We start from the raw sequence: 18,308 nt of genomic DNA on the forward strand, positions 1-18,308 counted from the left end.
CTCAAGCAGCTGCTATGTGATCAGCTTAAAAGAGATAAAAAGTTAGTGCTCTTCGGTAGTGACAGCTATATCATCAACCAGTCAGAACAATTTGAGGATACAAGTCTAACAATAAAACATTGACACATTTTGAACAGTCACTGATTGGCTTGTAGGACTGTCCTTATGCATGTGAGAATAGAGTAGCATTAGTAGTAGTAGCATCTTTTAATGGTGGAGTAGTAATATTGGTCTGGAGGTTACAACAATCTAAAAGCATTCTGTGTAGTGATTTTAAAAGTAGCAGATAAAAATTAGTTTTTTGCCTTTTTTTTGAAAAAATTAATTCATGGTAGAATTACACTAAGTATCCTATTTATGTTACATAGTTAAGAAAAGTTTTGGGATTTTTTTTTTTTTTTAGGAGACAGAGAAGGGAAACTTTACTAACAATAGCCAAAAAAAAAATTAATATGTTAGTAATACAGCTCTGTTATACTAAAATTTTATTTTCTTCCATTAAAAATGATTTCTTATTGTAAATTTTACCAACCTCAATATGAAAGTTTCTTCTATCATGAAGAATAGAAAAAGAATCTGTTATATAGGTTTTTTAAAGAGTATATTCTATAATGGCTAATAATGGGAAATTGAAAGGATGCCCATCAATTGCTAAGTAAGTTGTGCTGTAAGATTGTAGGATGATTGCAGAAACAGCTGGAAAGATTTAAATTAACTGATGATTAGTTAAGTAATCAGAACCATGAGGACATTTTCACAGTAGCAGCAATTTTGTTTGATGAACTGTGAATGACTTAACTAGTCAGCAAAATAATGATCCAGGTACTAATAATGAAACATTATTTGCCTCCAGTGTAAGAACTGGTGTTGTTTTGAGTACAGACTGAAGCATACTATTTTTCACTTTCTTTTTTTTTCTTCTTTAATTTGAGTCTTGTATAAAATAATATTTAGAAATGTTTTATCTAATTGCACATGTGTAATCTATATCCGAATGCTCATATCTCAGGGAGAGGGGAGGGAAAGGATAGAGGGAAGAATTGAATTTGGAACTCAAAATTTTTAATTAAAATTCTCAGATTTTTTTTTAGAATGCATATATTCAGTTTTATCATGCTTATTTTAACATCTTTGTTATTGGTTTAGCTATTCAAAACAAATATAGATAGTATTTGTATCTAAAAATATGAGCTTTAGTCTATTATCTCATAGCTATGAAGCTATGAAACCTAATGCAGATTAAGAAAGTCTTACATTGAATTGTAAATCTAACCTAGTTAGATATACTTTTCATCTTTTCTAATTAGTTTAAGTAAACTGTTGTCTTAAAATAAAAATTTAGAAAAGGTTATCAAAACCTTTGTGTTTTTTATGCAGGAAACACTTCAAACAATGAAATATTGAAAAGGAAAGCCACATCAATTAAGATAAATAAGGTCTGTTGAAATACATGAAACATTTTTCTTGAGCGTATAAAATAATTTTAATATTATTATTGTTATTAATTGGCTCTGTTATAATAATAACTTTTTACTTTTCTAGCCTCAAAGACAGAACTGCCCAAATCACTGCTTCCGAAATTATTTTTCCAGTGTATTTTCTTCTGATAATCACACTGGAGAATCTTCTTGTTCCTTTAGAAGTCATTGGTTAGTATTTTCTATTGATCATAACCTGTGATGTTTCAATAATGGTAAATAAGTTTTTACATAAATTTTAATTAGGAAGGACTGCTACTTAAAAAAAAAAAAAAAGATACAGCTTCCCTCTTTGCCATTTGTTATTTTCAAGTTTAATTGATATTGAAGCTACTTTTGTTTATAGGCCAAGCAGTTATAAAAGGTACATTTCTAGAGCTCAGTATCTTTTTATTTTTAATTCAAAGAGATGGCAAAAACGTGGGTTATTGTTGTATATGGAACTTTTTCCCCCATGTGATATGAAAGGTACATTGTATGCTAAATTTTAGACATTGATCCACAAAATAAAAAGAAAAAAGAAAAAAAAAATCAGGATTCTGTCAGAGATTATATAGTTAGATTGGTGGTGGTAAAAAAAGGAAGTATTAATACTTTGTCAAAATAGGGCAATTGGCTTAGATAATTTAGACATTTTCAAAGAAAAAGAAATCTGAGTGACTTTTAAACTGTAGATTCCTATGCATGCCTTTTTTTCACCTCATGTTTAGTTTCAGTGGGAAATTATTGTGGATAAAATTATCAATGTTTAAACTTTTATCTTTTGAATCTGGGGATAAGCAGCATTTAGGTAATCCATTTCTCTTTAAATAAGTTGTCTTGAAGGTTTACATATCTTTTTTTCATTTCGCTTCCCTGTGGGAATGTCTGTTTACAAAACTTATTCTTGCTATCTATATGTTGTGCGGAAAACAGATGTTTTATTTAGTGCCTTATTTGCATTAACTGCCAAAAACTTATTATATTGGTAAAAACTATGTTAATATGCAGTATTTTAATAATTTTATATGAATTATACTTTATAGGTTTGAATTTCGTATGAGTAATGCTTTAAAAGTTGTTTTTTTTTCCATTTTAGCAATGTTTTGATGAAAAACAATCTTTTTTTTTTCCTACTCTATAGTGTGGGCAAGATTAATTTTATTTTTCATAATGATAAAATGTCTAAAATTTGTCTTTTTAGTACAGGATTTACAGAACTCATTGAAATTAATTCAGTGATTAGGCAAAAGAGACAGGAACTGCAATTGTCATGGTTCCCTGATACATTACCTGGAATTGCAAGGTAAAATAAAATTTTTTTTTTTGCTTTAGTAATTAAATGTTGATAGTGAGTGAAGGAATTTAAGATTTAGATATATTCTCGAAAAGATATACATCAGTTAAATAATTTTAAATCAGGAGGGCAGTTGCTGTTCAAGGTAGCTTATCAGTGATTAATTTTGTTACTTAAAAGTTGATGATATTAATGATTGTTAGTCACCTAAATAGTTTGTTTCAGAAGATTTTGGGATTTTGAATATGATACACTATCGTAGTTACCTATAGATTAACTTCATTAACTCTAGAGGCCACTATCATAGTTAAGTTACCTACTTTCTAACTTTAGTGTCTGTCTAGTCAGCTCTCCTTTGTTAAGCCACCCAAGTTACTAACTCTAGACTAATTTTTCTTAATACAATTTTTGTCTTGTTACTAAAAACCTACAATGCCTTCCTATTAAATCCTATTCAGACATGTATTTCAACACAATATGTTGAAGATACAAAGAGAAAAGAAAAACATATTTACCTCTACAGATCTATACAATCTAGTAAGGGAAAGAAAAGGTTCACAAAAAACAATTATACATATAGAAATGTGAAACAGGATGGTCAAAGAGAGTGGCATAAAATATTGAAAGAAATTTTTTTTTCCAAATAAGTTTTTTAAATTTTATTTTCAATTTATAGAATAAAACAGTCATTTCCATAACATAAATACAGCAACCCCCAAAAAAGATTACTGTACATAACTTGCTGTTTCTTTCAAATATGCAAAATTATCATGTAATTTTTTTTTTCTTTTTTCCCCCTTCTTTCCTGTCCCCCCACCAATAGAGGTGGCTACCATCTGCTGTCCAAATAGGTATACATATGTAAAATTATTCTACACATATTTCCATTTATCAGTTCTTCCTCCAGATGCGTATACCATCTAATTTTCTATAGTTAATTTGGATTATTTATAATAAACGAAATAATTCACTCAAAAGTTGTTTTTAAAACAATTGTTGTTACTGTGTACAATGTTCTCTTGGTGGTGATCATTTTGCTCTTCATTATTTCATGCAAGTCTTTACATGTTTTTTTAAAATCATTGAGCCCATCATTTCTTTTAGCACAGTAGTATTTCATCATAGTCATATACCATAACTTATTCAGTCATTCTCCTTGTAATTTCCAGGTTTTTGCCACCATAGAGAATTACTATAAATATTTTAAAACATATAGCTTCTTTTTCTTTTACCCTTATCATCTTTGGAATTCAGCGTTCTTAAAAAGGGAATCAGGAAGTTTTAATTGATGATTTTGAGACTGATCAGGGACTTGAAGGATGAGAAGTGTTTCACTTAAACAGTAATTAAAAAAAAAAAAAGATTTATTATTTGCTATACATAAGATGAGAGGCAGCATTATGTAGTGGATAAAGGTCCTTTTTTGGAATCAGGAAGACCAGGGTTCATAAGTTATATAACAGTGGTCATTTACCCTGTCAGTGCCCCATTCATTTTTCCAATGCTATTTAGTTAAGTTGAAAATGAACAGTAGTCTCTAACTTCAAGAGGCTTCTGTTCCACAGGGGGGGGTTACAGCTTTTTTTTTTTTTTTTTTTTTTTTTTTTTTTCCTATAAATAAATAACGAGGAAGTGATGGCAATGAAATAAAATGGATACCAGAGAATTCTTATCTCCTCCTTGGCTTCTGGAAAATAAAAATAAGGATGGCAAAAAAAAAAGGGACATGTTTTGGAAGCTGATTAAGAATTCAGTTTTAAATATATTGAATTTAGAACTTGGAAGGCAATATTAGAAATATAGATTTGAAAATCATTTACCATAGAATTGAGAGTGAATAAAACCATTAAGAAAAGTTATAGAAGAATAAGAACTGGTGTATAGAATTCACTTTTAGAAGGATAAGTTTTAAGTTGTAAATTGTAAGAATCGCTGGTAGAAACCTGAATGGTAAAAAAAAAAACAAACAAACCCACCCCAAGATAATACATTAGTCTGAAAAACTAAAGAAAGAAATTCTCTGTGATTCTAGATCCTGCAGAAAAGTTTGCAAAAAGGACATTGGAATTAGTGATTAAATATAATTAATGGTCTTGAAGGGCATAGCTTTAATAGTATGATTGAGATGAAATTAAACTGAAAAGGAGTTGAAGAGTAAGTGAAATTGAGGGAGAGAATATATTTTAGTAACAACTTAGAGTGAGTGAAATTGAGGGAGAGAATATATGTTAGTAATAACTTTTTTTTTCTTCTAGAACCATACTCAAATTTATATATCAATTCTCTTCTTGCTATTTAATGTTGTCTATGTCTACTCTTTCCTTATCACAGTTTATACTCTTATTATTGTTATGTTTTTCTCCACAATGTTTCCCTATTTGGAATACATTGTTCAATTCTCTATTCTTCAAGACCTAATACCCACATTTAAGTCCTTTGACATAGTATTTGAAATGTCTCTGGAACATTTACTTTGAAATGTTCAGTGGACTTTTGTGAGGTCGAAATAGAACACAAGAGAGACTAGTGCCTGCTCTCTCTCTATATATATATACAGAGAAAGAGAGAGAGAGAGAGAGACTCATTTTAAAGACCCATATTGGACCCATGAGAGTTGGAAAAGTCACTATTTATGAGAATATAGAAAATAAAGAATAGATGGCACAAGACAGAGCTTCAATAAGTAGTAAACATGACACATGTGAATATTCACAAGGGAGACATTGAATTTTTTCTTCTTTTGGTATACTTATTTTAATCATTTATTATTTTCATGGTTGTAAAATCAAGGGGAAAATTGTAATTTTTGTTTCTTTCCAAGCATAGTGCTTAAGCAGATTTTTATTAATGTTCAATTGAATTAAAAGTCAAAGCAAATTGAACTAATTGGTACCAAGTGAGTTTTCTTAATAATATGTCTGAAATATGCTAAAGAACTAGTTTTATTTGCCAGTTTTCTTAGAGTACTGCATAAAATCATGATATTGCTGCAAGAACTGCTGAAACATTTAAGGAATGTGTAAATTAAATTTAAATAAGTAGAATAGTTAAAATATGCTTTGCAGTAAATTCTATTCTATATATCACTTTGTATTTTTACACATATATAATGCACAAAAAATTTTTTTGAGCTTTTCACTATCCTCCCAAATATTAAATCCATGTATTCTGAAAGAAATCAGGAGACCAAAATTAGCTGTCAGAATGTAGTAGAAAAGAGAAACCCAAAAATAGATTGTTTGAATTCAACAAATGCAAATTATTTGTTTGGTCTTAATAAAAATGTAAGGATCTAGTCAGCCTATGAGTGAGTAATAATTTGGATGTGTAGGCTAAATAAAACAATTATGGTAAAGTGCAAAATAACTGGAACAAAGTGAAATACTGAAATTATGTAATGTGCATTGTCTTATAACCTTTACTATCCTTGGAAAACTTAGTACGTAATATATACCTTTATTCTTGTTGCGTGTTTTTTCTGATTTGGCACCGAATTTGCTAAATTTTGACACATACATTAATTCTTCATCTGAAACCACATTTTTATCATGTGAAATATTTAATATGTCTTAGACAATTAGTCCATTTTTCAATGAGTTTGCAATAGGGATTAAGCCAAGCAAGTTCTTGAGTCATTGAAGCCTCTTTACTTTCATCTCTTGAATAAATTTCTTAGCCTTTTATCTTATGTAGCATGATACAAGTTCATATTGAAATATATCATTTCCATTTGAGAATTTCTGTAATTCTGAAAAAATTCTGCTCCTCCACAAAAAATATACTTATTAGAATTCATCATTCCTTCAGTGTTAACTAAACTACAAGATACATTGGGAGTAAAAAAAAAAATAAAAATATTTTATCGTATGGATATTTTATAGCCTGACAAATATGATCACACCTTATAATGTCATTTGTACTTTTGAGAATAGTTTTAGTATAGGCTCAGATGAAAAGTAAATTTCACCAAAAAAGATTACCATATTCTAGTCCTTGCAACTCCACTTTATTAAATTTCTTGTTGATTATAAGCAATTTATAAAAAAAAAAATCAAACATAAAACAATTCTTAACTTTTCTTCCATCTTCAAGATGTTTATACTGCAATATAGAGGAATCAGTAATAACCTCTCATTACCAAGTCTTTCTGGTAATTTTCTTTTTTTCTGAGAATTTTGAGGCTATTTAAAACAACAATTTGTTCTTGCATTTGTTTTTTAAACTTTTTTTCAGTTTGTGCAACTCAACCAGTTTCATTATGGGCTTGAAATATTTTTGAGGCATTTGATTTGCTCACACCAATAGCAATTGTAATAACTAACAGTTCTTGAAATGTGCTCCTTAAGAGTCACCACTTTCATTTGTTGTGATATCTATTCTTTAAAACCAAAGAAAACACAACGAAGGGTATCAGTGAAACATGTTCACACAGAATGAAATCTGGTATCAGCTGATAACTTAAAAAAAATGAAGAAACCATTTTGATTTAATTTATGTAGTCAAAGCATTCTTTGTCAATTCAGAAAAGTACACATGTATGACTTGCTGTCACACAATGAAGTGCTATCAGATTTATGTTTAGTAACAAATAATTTGCACAATCCTATAGATAGTGTATAGCTGATTGTAACTCAAATGTTTTTTTACAGACAAAAACTGATGTAAATATTAATTACTTTTTTAGTCTCTCTGTACAAAAAAAATTTAGTTTTCAAAGTTAATTTATTTGTGGTCTGTTGTTGACAGATAACCTAAAACCTGAAGATCACTTATTGATCATCATTAGGCATATATTTGCATTTTAATTACTTATTTATGTCATCATGATTTGAATAAATTTTACTTTAAAACATTTTGATATATATTTTGAAATGTTAATGTCAATTTGTTTGTATTTCAATTTTTTCAGAATTGGTTTCATTCCACGGATGGCAGGAGCTGAAATCCTTCCTCTTGTTTCCTCTTTGTTGCCAGGAACAATTTTTCCAATGAATACTATTTCTTTGGAAGATTTTGGTAAAATGTTAAAATAATTTTTTTTTTATTAAAAAAAAAAAAAAAAAAAAAAAGAAGTTTTTCCCTTTCAGTTGCATGGAAAAATAGATAAGTTATGAAAACATAGCCGGGTGTGGTGGCGCATGCCTGTAATCCCTGCTACAGGGGAGGCTGAAGCTTGTGGATCATTTGAGCAAATTTTGAGCTGTAGTGGGGCTAAAGCCAATCAGGTGTCTGCACTGAGTCCAGCACCAATATGATGAGCCCCCAGGAGTGGGGACCCACCAGGCTGCATAAGGAGAGGCAAACTTTGGAAAAGTTCAAAACTTCTGTGCTGATCAGTAGTGGGATCTGGCCTGTGAGTTGACACTGCACTTTCAGTCTGGGCAAGATAGGGAGACCCAGGGAAGGAGAAAGAGAAAGAAAAAGAAAGAAAGAAAAAAAGAAAAAAGAAAGAGGAAAAGAGAGAGAAAGACATTACAAAATTGTCCCAGTAAGTTAAATTGAATCTCAAGCACCATTTATTGAATTTTTTGACAGTGATTTTGTTTCTGAAGAAATTTAAAAATTGATTTTAGACTTTTTTTGATTGACTGTTCTTTCATTAAGAATATAACAATATAAGTTGGGATTCAAAATTTTAAGCCCACCTCCATTAATCTTTTTTACTGACAAAAGGTATCAATTGCCTCTGTGGTTTCACTGGTCATACAATAGGAATTGTGGTGGCCTCTAATTAATTTCTTCTTTAGAATTACTTTTGAGTAAATTACTTAGAATTTTTTCTGTGTATTGTCCCATGGTCTCTTCTTCCTAACTCAAAGCCAGTGATCCATAGTAAACATTTGTTTTCCCATATATAGTTATGTACTTGGACTATGATAATTAATATATGTATAGTGATTTGAGTACTGTTACTAAATAAACTGCAGAATTTCTAAACATTAATTTGGATTGTGAGGTCTTTTATTTTTAAAAAAAATATTGTTGTATATTTAAGCAACTATTATATATGTTACGTTTAAGTATATTTATTACAGGTGTCTATTCAGTACATGTTTTTTTATATATATGTACATATATGTAAATGCACTTTTTAATTTTTAAAATTTTGTTACTAGGATCACCTTGCAAGGAACATGTGCTAGCCCACACACAAGGGGGAGAGGAGAAAAAGCAAACTTCTGGCACATCAAATAGTAGAGGAACAAGAAGAAAACCTGCAGAAACAACTCCTAGGAGAAGATCTACACGCAATATGAAAACTGAAACTGTCAGTCAGCCCCAGAATTCCCCGATTTCAAATAACTCTGAGTGTGATGCCCCTGATAGCAATAATTCATCTATAAATGTTTCCACTTCAGCAGATTCAAAGAAGCAGAATAAATCAGTCACCAAAAGAAAGCCTAAGAGAAGAACTAGGAAGGCACCTGTAGTTAAAAAGAAGCTTCGAAGTTCATCATCTCTCCCTGAAAAGTCATCTTCTAGTGATTCAGCAGATGAAGAAGTTGTAGAGTCTGATACACTCGCCGTATTGGATAAAGAATCTATCTCAAATATAGAAAGTTGCAACTCTTGTGACATCATGCAAACAGATATAGAACAAGAATCTCCTAATGCTTTGGAAAGTTTCGTTGAACATACAAACAGTGAGGAACTTAAAGAAAATTGTGAAAAAGAACTAGACACTGTAGAGAAGTCATATTCTGAATACTGTAACCAAGAACCTGCTGTGGTAGTTGAAGAAGAAAATAAGGAAATTGAAAGCAAGAATACCGATGCTGATATTTTGTATTTAGAAAATGAACATTCTAAGAATATTACTGAGAAACTAAATGAACCAATAGAAACTCAAAGTAAAGCACCTGAACCTGGAGAAGTTGAGATAAATGCAAGTGCACCTGTAGAAAGTCATCAGAATGAATTGCTTGCATATTCAAAATCCGAGGATGATGTACAACAGCTTAGTGATAGTCTCAGAAATGAATTATGTGAGAATTCAGAATCAAAAGTAAATGAAGATCAATGTAGAGAAAGTCTCAAAGTAAATACTCTTGACCATATTGATTCTGAGATAAAAATACCACATGTAGAGAGTTCTGTGGCTGAGTCCCTTAAGTGTGAAGAAACATTACCATTGGAAGATCTTACTCCTCAGAGCCCAAAAGTTGAATTACTTGATCATACAGAATTTGTTGAACTGGAGTGTCCTAGAAATGAAGAAAGCACAACAGTTTGTTCAAATAATGAAAATTTTAAAAGTGTTCAAGATAGTAACAGTTTGTTAAAAGATATTCTTCCATCAGATAATGATAAATTAGACAAGTCTTTAGAAGAAAAGTCTGAATTTCTTAGTGCAGAGAATAAAAATACAGAATTGTCTAATTTAGATACTGAACAGCTCCCCAAACATTTTAATGAAGACAATAATGAAACAATACCTATGGAATGTGACTCATTTTGTAGTGACCAAAATGAATCTGAAAGTGAATTAACTGTCGGTGCTGAAATAAAACTGGAGGAAAGTTCTCAAGATAATACACAAGATTCTGATCTTGTAAGTGAAAAGAATGCAAAGCTTACTCATGAGGCTGAAAATTCTGTAGTTTCAGTGGATAAGGCTAAAAAACCTCGAACTAGAAGATCAAGATTTCATTCTCCATCTACAACATGGTCTCCTAGCAAAGAGATTGTACGAGAAAGGAAACGATCTCAGTCTCGGTCTCCTAAAAAAGACATTGGAAAAGAACGCAGAAAATCTCATTCACAATCTCCTAAAATGGAAATTACCCGAGGTCGGAGGCGATCTCGGTCTCAATCTCGATCTCCAAAGAGGGATATTGCAAGAGAGAGGAAACGATCTCAATCTTGGTCTCCAAAAAAAGAGGAAAGTAGGAAGTCTCAGTCCCTTTCTCCTAAGAGAGACACTTCAAGAGAAAGCAGACGATCTCCATCAAGAACAAAAGATTCCCCCTCAAGAGAGAAATCTAGGTCTCGAAGTAGAGATAGAGAAAATGAAAGAGATGGGCAAAGAAGAGATCGGGTTAGGGAAAGAAGGGCCAGAAGGTGGTCTAGGTCTAGATCTCGTTCTCGATCATGTTCAAGATCTAGAACAAAAAGTAATAAGCCATCCTTTAGTAGAAATGACAGAGACAATTACTCTCCTCGGTGGAAGGAAAGATGGACAAATGATAACTGGAGGTTTCCCAGAGGAAATGATAGGTACAGAAAGAATGAACAAGACAAACAGAATGAAAATTTGAAAAAAGAAAAAAATGAGGTTAATCCAGATACTGATGAACAGTGTTCTGCTGACAAAAATAGAAATGATTGCCCAGACTGGATAACTGAAAGAATAAATTCTGGTCCTGACCCAAGGACTAGGAATACAGAGAAATTTAAAGATTCTCATTGGGAAGAAAATAGACATGATAATTCAGGGAAATCTTGGAATAAAAACTTCGGTTCCAGTTGGATGTCAAACCGGGGCAGAGGCAACCGAGGCAGAGGCACCTTCAGAGCAGGTTTTGGACATGCTGAACAGAATGAGAATAGATGGCAAAATAGAAAACCCCTCTCAGGAAATTCAAATAGTTCAGGGAACGAGTCATCAAAGTTTGCTGAACAGCAACCCTATAGGCGTAAAAGTGAGCAAGAATTTTCATTTGATACCCCTGCTGATAGGTCAGGTTGGACTTCTGCATCTAGTTGGGCTGTAAGAAAAACTTTGCCTGCTGATGTACAGAATTACTATTCAAGAAGAGGGAGGAATTCCTCAGGCCCACAGTCTGGATGGATGAGGCAAGACGAGGAAACATCTGATCAAGGTAGTATATTTTTACCTGTTCACTAATTATTTGTTAGTTTTTAAAAGAAGGTAATGATTGACAATTTTATCTATCACCATTCCTCTTTCCCCACATGCTTATTTATGATAGTGAAGTAAAGTTGAACTTCATTTATAATGTAAAAAACATTTAAATTGTAATAAGTTGAATTCCATATTTCACAAGCATTCTCAAAAGAGTACTTAATTCAAGTAGTATTCAGTGCAGCAAAGTTTGATACCAAATCCTACTTTCTATAGAATTTGTCATTTAAAATAACATAAATTTGAGCAGTTTGTGGAATTCATTAAATAGTTCAACCTATTCAGATGAGTGTACTAAAAATATTTCAGATTATAGTTTATATTCAAACTGACATTTGTTAGTTGAAAATATTTTTTTGTTTTGAAATCACTTTATCAAGTGTCAGGCAAATGTGAAATCATCTCTCCCCTGAAGAGGCCATTAAGCATTCATTTTTATGTTTTATACAAGAAATACATTTGGTTAAAATTACAAAATCTTATATTTCCATTGACTAATAATTTTATCTAGCATTTACGGGCCATGACCATATGATTGTTTTTTAAATTGTAGTTTTTGTTTGATTTGTTGTTGTTAGGTGGCATCGGAAAATTATCCTGTGTCAAAAATTACATAAGAATTTGTAGGATTTTTATTGGTAATGGTCATAGTATTGAACAAACTTTGGATTTCTTTAACACTTTTGATAGACCTGTGATTCAATTTTTTAAAATGAACTTTGAATGTAGTATTTAGTTGTTCCTTACTGCCTAAATGAAGTTATAGTTTTGAATTTTACTAAATGCAAATATCATATCAGAAGATAGCTTTTTTTTTTTTTTTTTAATTTACTTATTTATTTATTTGTTTGTTTGTTTGTTTGTTTGGGGGCGGGGGGAGTAGCATATTTGGTGAGGGTTGAAGAACCATATATGTGTTGGGATATATCTGTGGATCAAAATGTAACTGACATTTTTTTAAAAGTAACTTTTTTCTTTCTGATAGATCAAAACCTCAAAGACCAAACCAACCAACAAGGTGATGGTACTCAGCTTCCTATAACTATGATGCCGCAACAAATGAATGTAATGCAACAACAAATGAATGCACACCACCAAACTATGAATATCTTCCCATATCCAGTGGGTGTTCATGCTCCTTTGATGAACATCCAACGTAATCCATTTAACATTCATCCTCAGCTACCCATGCATCTCCATACAGGAGTGCCTCTCATGCAGGTAGCTGCTCCTACCAATGTGTCTCAGGGATTACCACCACCACCACCCCCTCCCCCGCCATCCCAACAAGTCAACTACATTGCTTCACAGCCAGATGGAAAACAATCACAGGTATGTTTTTTAGAAACTAAGATTTAAACAACACAATTACTTTGAAACAAAATTTAGCCAATGGTATCAGATGTCAAAGAAAAAACTTCTTGACATACAAAAAATTGTTTTGACTAATCTTAATCATTTTCTTCTTCCCAATATTTAATATAAAAATGAATTGATAAGTTCTAAAATTTGTCTATATTGTCCCAAACCGATATGTATGTATATACTTTCATTCAGCAGTCAGTCAGATGGCTATCTAATAATTACATTTTTAAATAATAATTTTTTTTTTGATAAAAATTGCAATCAAGTTGAAGGCTAAATTCTCTGTATTTATTTTAATGTTGTCTCCACATTATGGAGAAACATTTGGTGATGAAATAATGTGATGAAGCTTGTGTTGTCTTGTTCGGACAAACTCTAGGTAAATACGTTCATTATCCATTAATGTCTGTCCTTCATATTCACCTGAAAACAAGGGGGAAGGTGAAGAAAATTTTGCCATTAGATTCTTGTAGGAATAAGTATTCTTGTTATTTTCATGCATCTATAGAATGAAATTGTTCTTACAAAGGTAGAAAATAAAAATTCAATGTAATGTCTGCATTCTAGAAATTTTTAGAAAACTGACAATAATGCAGTGAATTTTTTTTTCATAATTACTGAATTCATTTGGCCTTAATACCTCAAAAAAATTGTTTTTTGTTTTTTTTTAGGGTTAGGGTTTTTTTTTTAAGGCGTTTTCAGTCATAGATGTGATGAGTTATTTTCTTAAAAGATTTATACATAAAAGTCCTTAAACATCTATTTTCTGAGTTTTGTGAGATCCCAGAATTAAATGTATATTACATTGTATATTGTTGATATTTATATAACTTAAGAAATTTTCAAGTGTTGAATGCATGAAGAATAATTAACTCCTGTTAAATCTTTAAAACAGGGTATTCCTAGTGCTTCTCATGTAGGTAATAATACAAGTACACCAGTCTTGCCTACTCAAACAGCAAACCCTGGAAATATGGGACCATTTCAGGGACCAAGTTCTGGTAATACTTCATCATCAAGTCACAGCAAAGCTCCTAATGCTGGTGTAAAATTGGCAGAAAGCAAAGTAAGTGTTACAGTGGAAGCCAGCGCAGATAGCTCGAAGACAGACAAGGCAAGTTCAAAGTTTAGAGCAACATATACTAATTCTATGATGTTGAATATGTAAAGGTTAAACTATGTCAACTTTCTATCCTTGAAGTTAAAAGTTATTGTGCATGGTAGTTTTTTAGTGCTAAATAAAAATTAGTAAATAATAATGTTTTATTAGAATTTTTAGAAACATTGTATTTGTTAAAAGCCAATTTTTAAAGAAAAGTTTTAATATTATAAGTTTGCAATGTTTTGAGACATGTTTTTAAATGTATGAGTTTGGCAGTACATAATTGAACCAGTAATTATCTTTCTCTTATTAGAAATTGCAAATTCAAGAAAAAGCAGCACAGGAGGTAAAATTAGCCATTAAGCCATTTTACCAAAATAAAGATATTACCAAGGAAGAATATAAAGAGATTGTGCGGAAGGCAGTAGATAAAGTAAGTTAAACTCTTGTTGTGTTCTATATGATACAAGATTGAGCCATCTGTAGTTTAACAAATATATTTAAACCAGTATTAAAATGTGCTAGGTCCTTTTTGTTGCTAATTTTTTAGAAAGTTATGGGGCATTATTATTAAATTTTTAAATGTAATACTTTTGAGTCATTTGTTTTACATGAAACATATGAAAATAAGTTTGGTTGGCTCTAGGTATTTAGATCAAAGATATATAGTTACTGTCTTTTACAAATTAAAATCTTCATCCCCCCTCCCTCCCTTACTCCTGCTGTAGGTTTGTCATAGTAAGAGTGGAGAAGTGAATTCTGCTAAAGTGGCAAATCTGGTTAAAGCCTATGTAGATAAATACAAACATTCACGGAAGGGAAGCCAAAAGAAAAACCCAGAAGAACCTGCTTCGACTGAAAAAAAAATAGGGTGAAATAAGAAGAGTTAAGAACACTATCAAGATTATCTGCAAAGTGCAATTTCAACATGTACCATTAACTGAAAATTATACACAACTGTGATTGAAATTTGGTTTTGATGAAAAAAAAAATTTTTTTTTCAATGTAGGATATGATAGTTTGTTCTAAATGAATAGAGTTCTGCATTGCAACTTCTTTATCTCTTTTTTTTTTTTTTTCAAAAACAAGTTGAAAGGAAAGTGAAAGATTTGAAAGAGTGAATTTTAATTAGGAAAGTGCTAGAGTGTGAATACCAGAATATGTATAGCATTTTGACTTGAATAGTGGAGTGCATAAATTAGAAACAAGTACATTGATTTTGGAAGAGGTATGTACATGTAGGCAATAAGCCTAAATATATTAAGGTAGGATTTTCTTCCTTATGTCTATCCCCCTTTAATTGTGGTAAAAGTTAAAATAATGTATTGCCATGGTTAATATTTCTAATATTAAGTAGACAGACTAGTTGCTGGATTCATTGTATGTTCTTTTATACATATATACACAGACACACACACATTTTTTTAAAGCACATAACTGTCAAAACAAAGAAAATCATAGAAAACAGTACTATTCAACTCCACAATTTTTGGAATACTATTCAACACCAAATAAAGATTTTGCTGCTTGTTTTTATTTTGTGCTCTTCCCCCACCCCCATTACTTTTGGGTTATTATTATGAAATTGCATAACTATTTTGAGATTACTAGAATTTTGGCAGTCTATATGGTCTCAGGCTGCACTTGGAAGGACAATCCAGAGAACACTTTAGAAATCATGCACTCTTTATTCACATCTTCTGTTGGCCAGAGACAGCATATTGTACTACCAGAAATCTGTAGTTATATATAAGATTTGTGTGTTGCCATTGTACTTGGAAATAGGGTATAACAAATTTATTTTTTGATAATGTGGCTTACACAGGTCAAGAAAACTGGTATTGTCATTCATGTGGAATTTTCAAAGCATTTCACAGTTATGAGTGAAATACATAGACATGTAAAATCCAAACATGAAAATTTGTTTTGTGGAAAGAAAAGAGAATGATAGAGTTTTAATAGAGTCTTTGAGAGCTATTGTCTTAAAAAATGCTATAAAAACATGCTGATTTGAAAATATGGCTTAAAGACTAGTTTCCTTTTATAAAAGACAATACTAGAAAGGTACAAAATCTTCCACCACTTCCACCCAGGAACAGCTTTGGTTAAAAATCAAACAATAAATGGTATTTAGAGAAACAATCCTATATTTCAAGGCAAGATTGTATTTTATTGAGTCAAATTTGATCCTTTTGTTAAATTTTTCAGCTTAAGCAATATTGTTTATTACTATGCTGTCTTAGAGTAAAGGTTTTTCATTTCTTCAATTTTAGGTGAGCAGTATGTGCCTGGTTCTAGCTTTGGTAGGCACAGTTATTTGAAATCTTAGTACCTAATTAATGGTATATCATCCTTGTCAGACTTCTTAGGAAAGTTCTGAGGCATTGAACAATAATGACCTTTGCATTACTTTTTTGGATAGCTTTACTTTGTCATTTTTCTGATTTTTTTTTTTGTTTAGTTTTGTTTAAAACCTTATCATAGATAAAGTCTAATAGGATGTGGAGTTTGATAATGATTTTTCTCTTCCCTAAAGCACACTCAAACCATGTCTTAAGATTCGCACAGTACCCTCTTCCCTCCCCTTCCCCCCATTCAGTTTTCACCTGTGGCAGCAGTTGTGTGAACTTTCAATCTATTTTGAACTAAAACTGGTTAGCACTTTGAAGAAATTTGTAGCAAATTGCTATGCCTATGCTGATTAATCACACGCTGTGCGTATTTTCCTGCATTTTCCTTCAAGGAGTTTGTGGAGTTGTTTATATAACATTTTTCCTCTCTTGCTTTATATATTTGAGTCTCATTGCCAGACAACTCTTGCAAACCTGTAAAAGGGCTTAACAGAATGGCAGGTATGGTAAGGATATAAAATCTTAGGATTAGGGTAGAAGATTTTTATGTTTTTTATTTTTATACCCAGCTGGGAAATAATAAAGGGTAGCTGCCACTTCTAGTTGGGACAGTGGTTGCATTGAAGCTCTGCTGTATCTGTAATTCCTAATTAAGAACAACTTATAAATTAGAAAGCTATGAGTAAGCTTTTTCTTGTTTTCTTGGAAATATTTAAGAATTTATCAGCAAATGCATGATGTATATTTTTAACAAAATATATTGCCTTATGTGCCCTTTGTTTTCCCAGAAATTTAAATTTACTTTGCACATATCTGATGTGCTTTCCCTGTCACCATCACCAGTTAGTTCCTGATTCATTTTAGTATTAAGACTCCAACTTTATAATTTTGGGTCTAAATACCACAAAATGTTATAGTGTTTATTAGCAAGTGTTCATGGCCAAAAAAAAAAAAAAAAAGTTCCCAAGATTTTGAAGAAAGTTATTTTTAGAAACTAAAGATATAGTGACCATTAAGTTTTGGAATTTTAAAGATTTTGTGAACCTTTCTGCTAATTACTGAGTTTCCCCCTTACACTCTTCAAAATAAACACTGTGCCTGCTGCTTGAATGTATGGTTAGGAGCACAGTGGCTGTCCCAGGGTCTGTGTTAAGTTGTTTGTAGTGTAAGGCTGGAGTGCTGCCTACTAAAACAGTACTATCTTAAACAAATTATGTAGTGTATAATATTTTCTAATAAATTCTTTTGACTAAAATAAATGCTGTCTTTAATATTTTATTATGTCTCAGTTTAGTAAATCTTATCTTTTTCACATTTTTTTCCTTATACCTGGGATGATGTATTTAGTGCATTGGTTCCACAGTTAAGGTCAAGTGTATGTGTAAGACATAAGGTAAAGGAAAAAGATTATCCTTCTAAATACATGTATTTTATATATCAGATTTTCCCAACCTCTGGCTCTTGCTCTTACTCTTTTAGTATTTGGCATATTATATTCTATATGCTTAATTTTTAAGTGTTTAAAATAATGAGTTTATGGTAATAGTCTTTGGTACATTCCAGCATGTGTCTTTCTAAAATATTGCATTCAGAATTGATTACAATATGGCCAGTATGTCCTGAGAAAGCCCTTCTAATTGAGTGCCTCAATGGAACACATTACCTTTTTTTGTTACAATTCATGTCACACTCTTGACTCATGGAGCTTTCAGTCCACAAAACTTTTTTTCTTTAGTCTTATCCTTTCCATCTTGGATTTTCAGAGTTGATTTTTGTGAATAGAAGATAACAGTTTTATATTTATCCCTACTAAATACAATCCATTATTGGGATTCATTTTTATATCTATACTTTCAACAGACTCAGCCAA

General features: G+C 31.2%; 1 protein-coding gene across 3 annotated transcripts in view; it reads left to right on the forward strand.

The window, feature by feature from the left end:
- Positions 1 to 17,697, forward strand: part of SCAF11 (SR-related CTD associated factor 11) — a 94,731-nt gene extending 77,034 nt beyond the window's left edge. For 2 of the 3 annotated variants that reach the window (XM_074269453.1, XM_074269454.1), the window contains 9 exons: positions 1,378 to 1,436; positions 1,543 to 1,649; positions 2,662 to 2,763; positions 7,664 to 7,770; positions 8,871 to 11,576; positions 12,606 to 12,952; positions 13,881 to 14,099; positions 14,401 to 14,520; positions 14,816 to 17,697. In XM_074269453.1, coding sequence (XP_074125554.1) covers positions 1,378 to 1,436; positions 1,543 to 1,649; positions 2,662 to 2,763; positions 7,664 to 7,770; positions 8,871 to 11,576; positions 12,606 to 12,952; positions 13,881 to 14,099; positions 14,401 to 14,520; positions 14,816 to 14,962 — 3,914 coding nt within the window. In that variant the 3' untranslated portion in view covers positions 14,963 to 17,697. The remainder of the gene's footprint in view (positions 1 to 1,377; positions 1,437 to 1,542; positions 1,650 to 2,661; positions 2,764 to 7,663; positions 7,771 to 8,870; positions 11,577 to 12,605; positions 12,953 to 13,880; positions 14,100 to 14,400; positions 14,521 to 14,815) is intronic. The other variant, XM_074269455.1, reaches the window with a different exon arrangement.
- The last annotated feature ends 611 nt before the right edge of the window (positions 17,698 to 18,308 follow it).

Source organism: Sminthopsis crassicaudata, chromosome 5, assembly GCF_048593235.1.
Source record: "Sminthopsis crassicaudata isolate SCR6 chromosome 5, ASM4859323v1, whole genome shotgun sequence".
In the NCBI taxonomy this organism is placed as follows: Eukaryota; Metazoa; Chordata; class Mammalia; order Dasyuromorphia; family Dasyuridae; genus Sminthopsis; species Sminthopsis crassicaudata.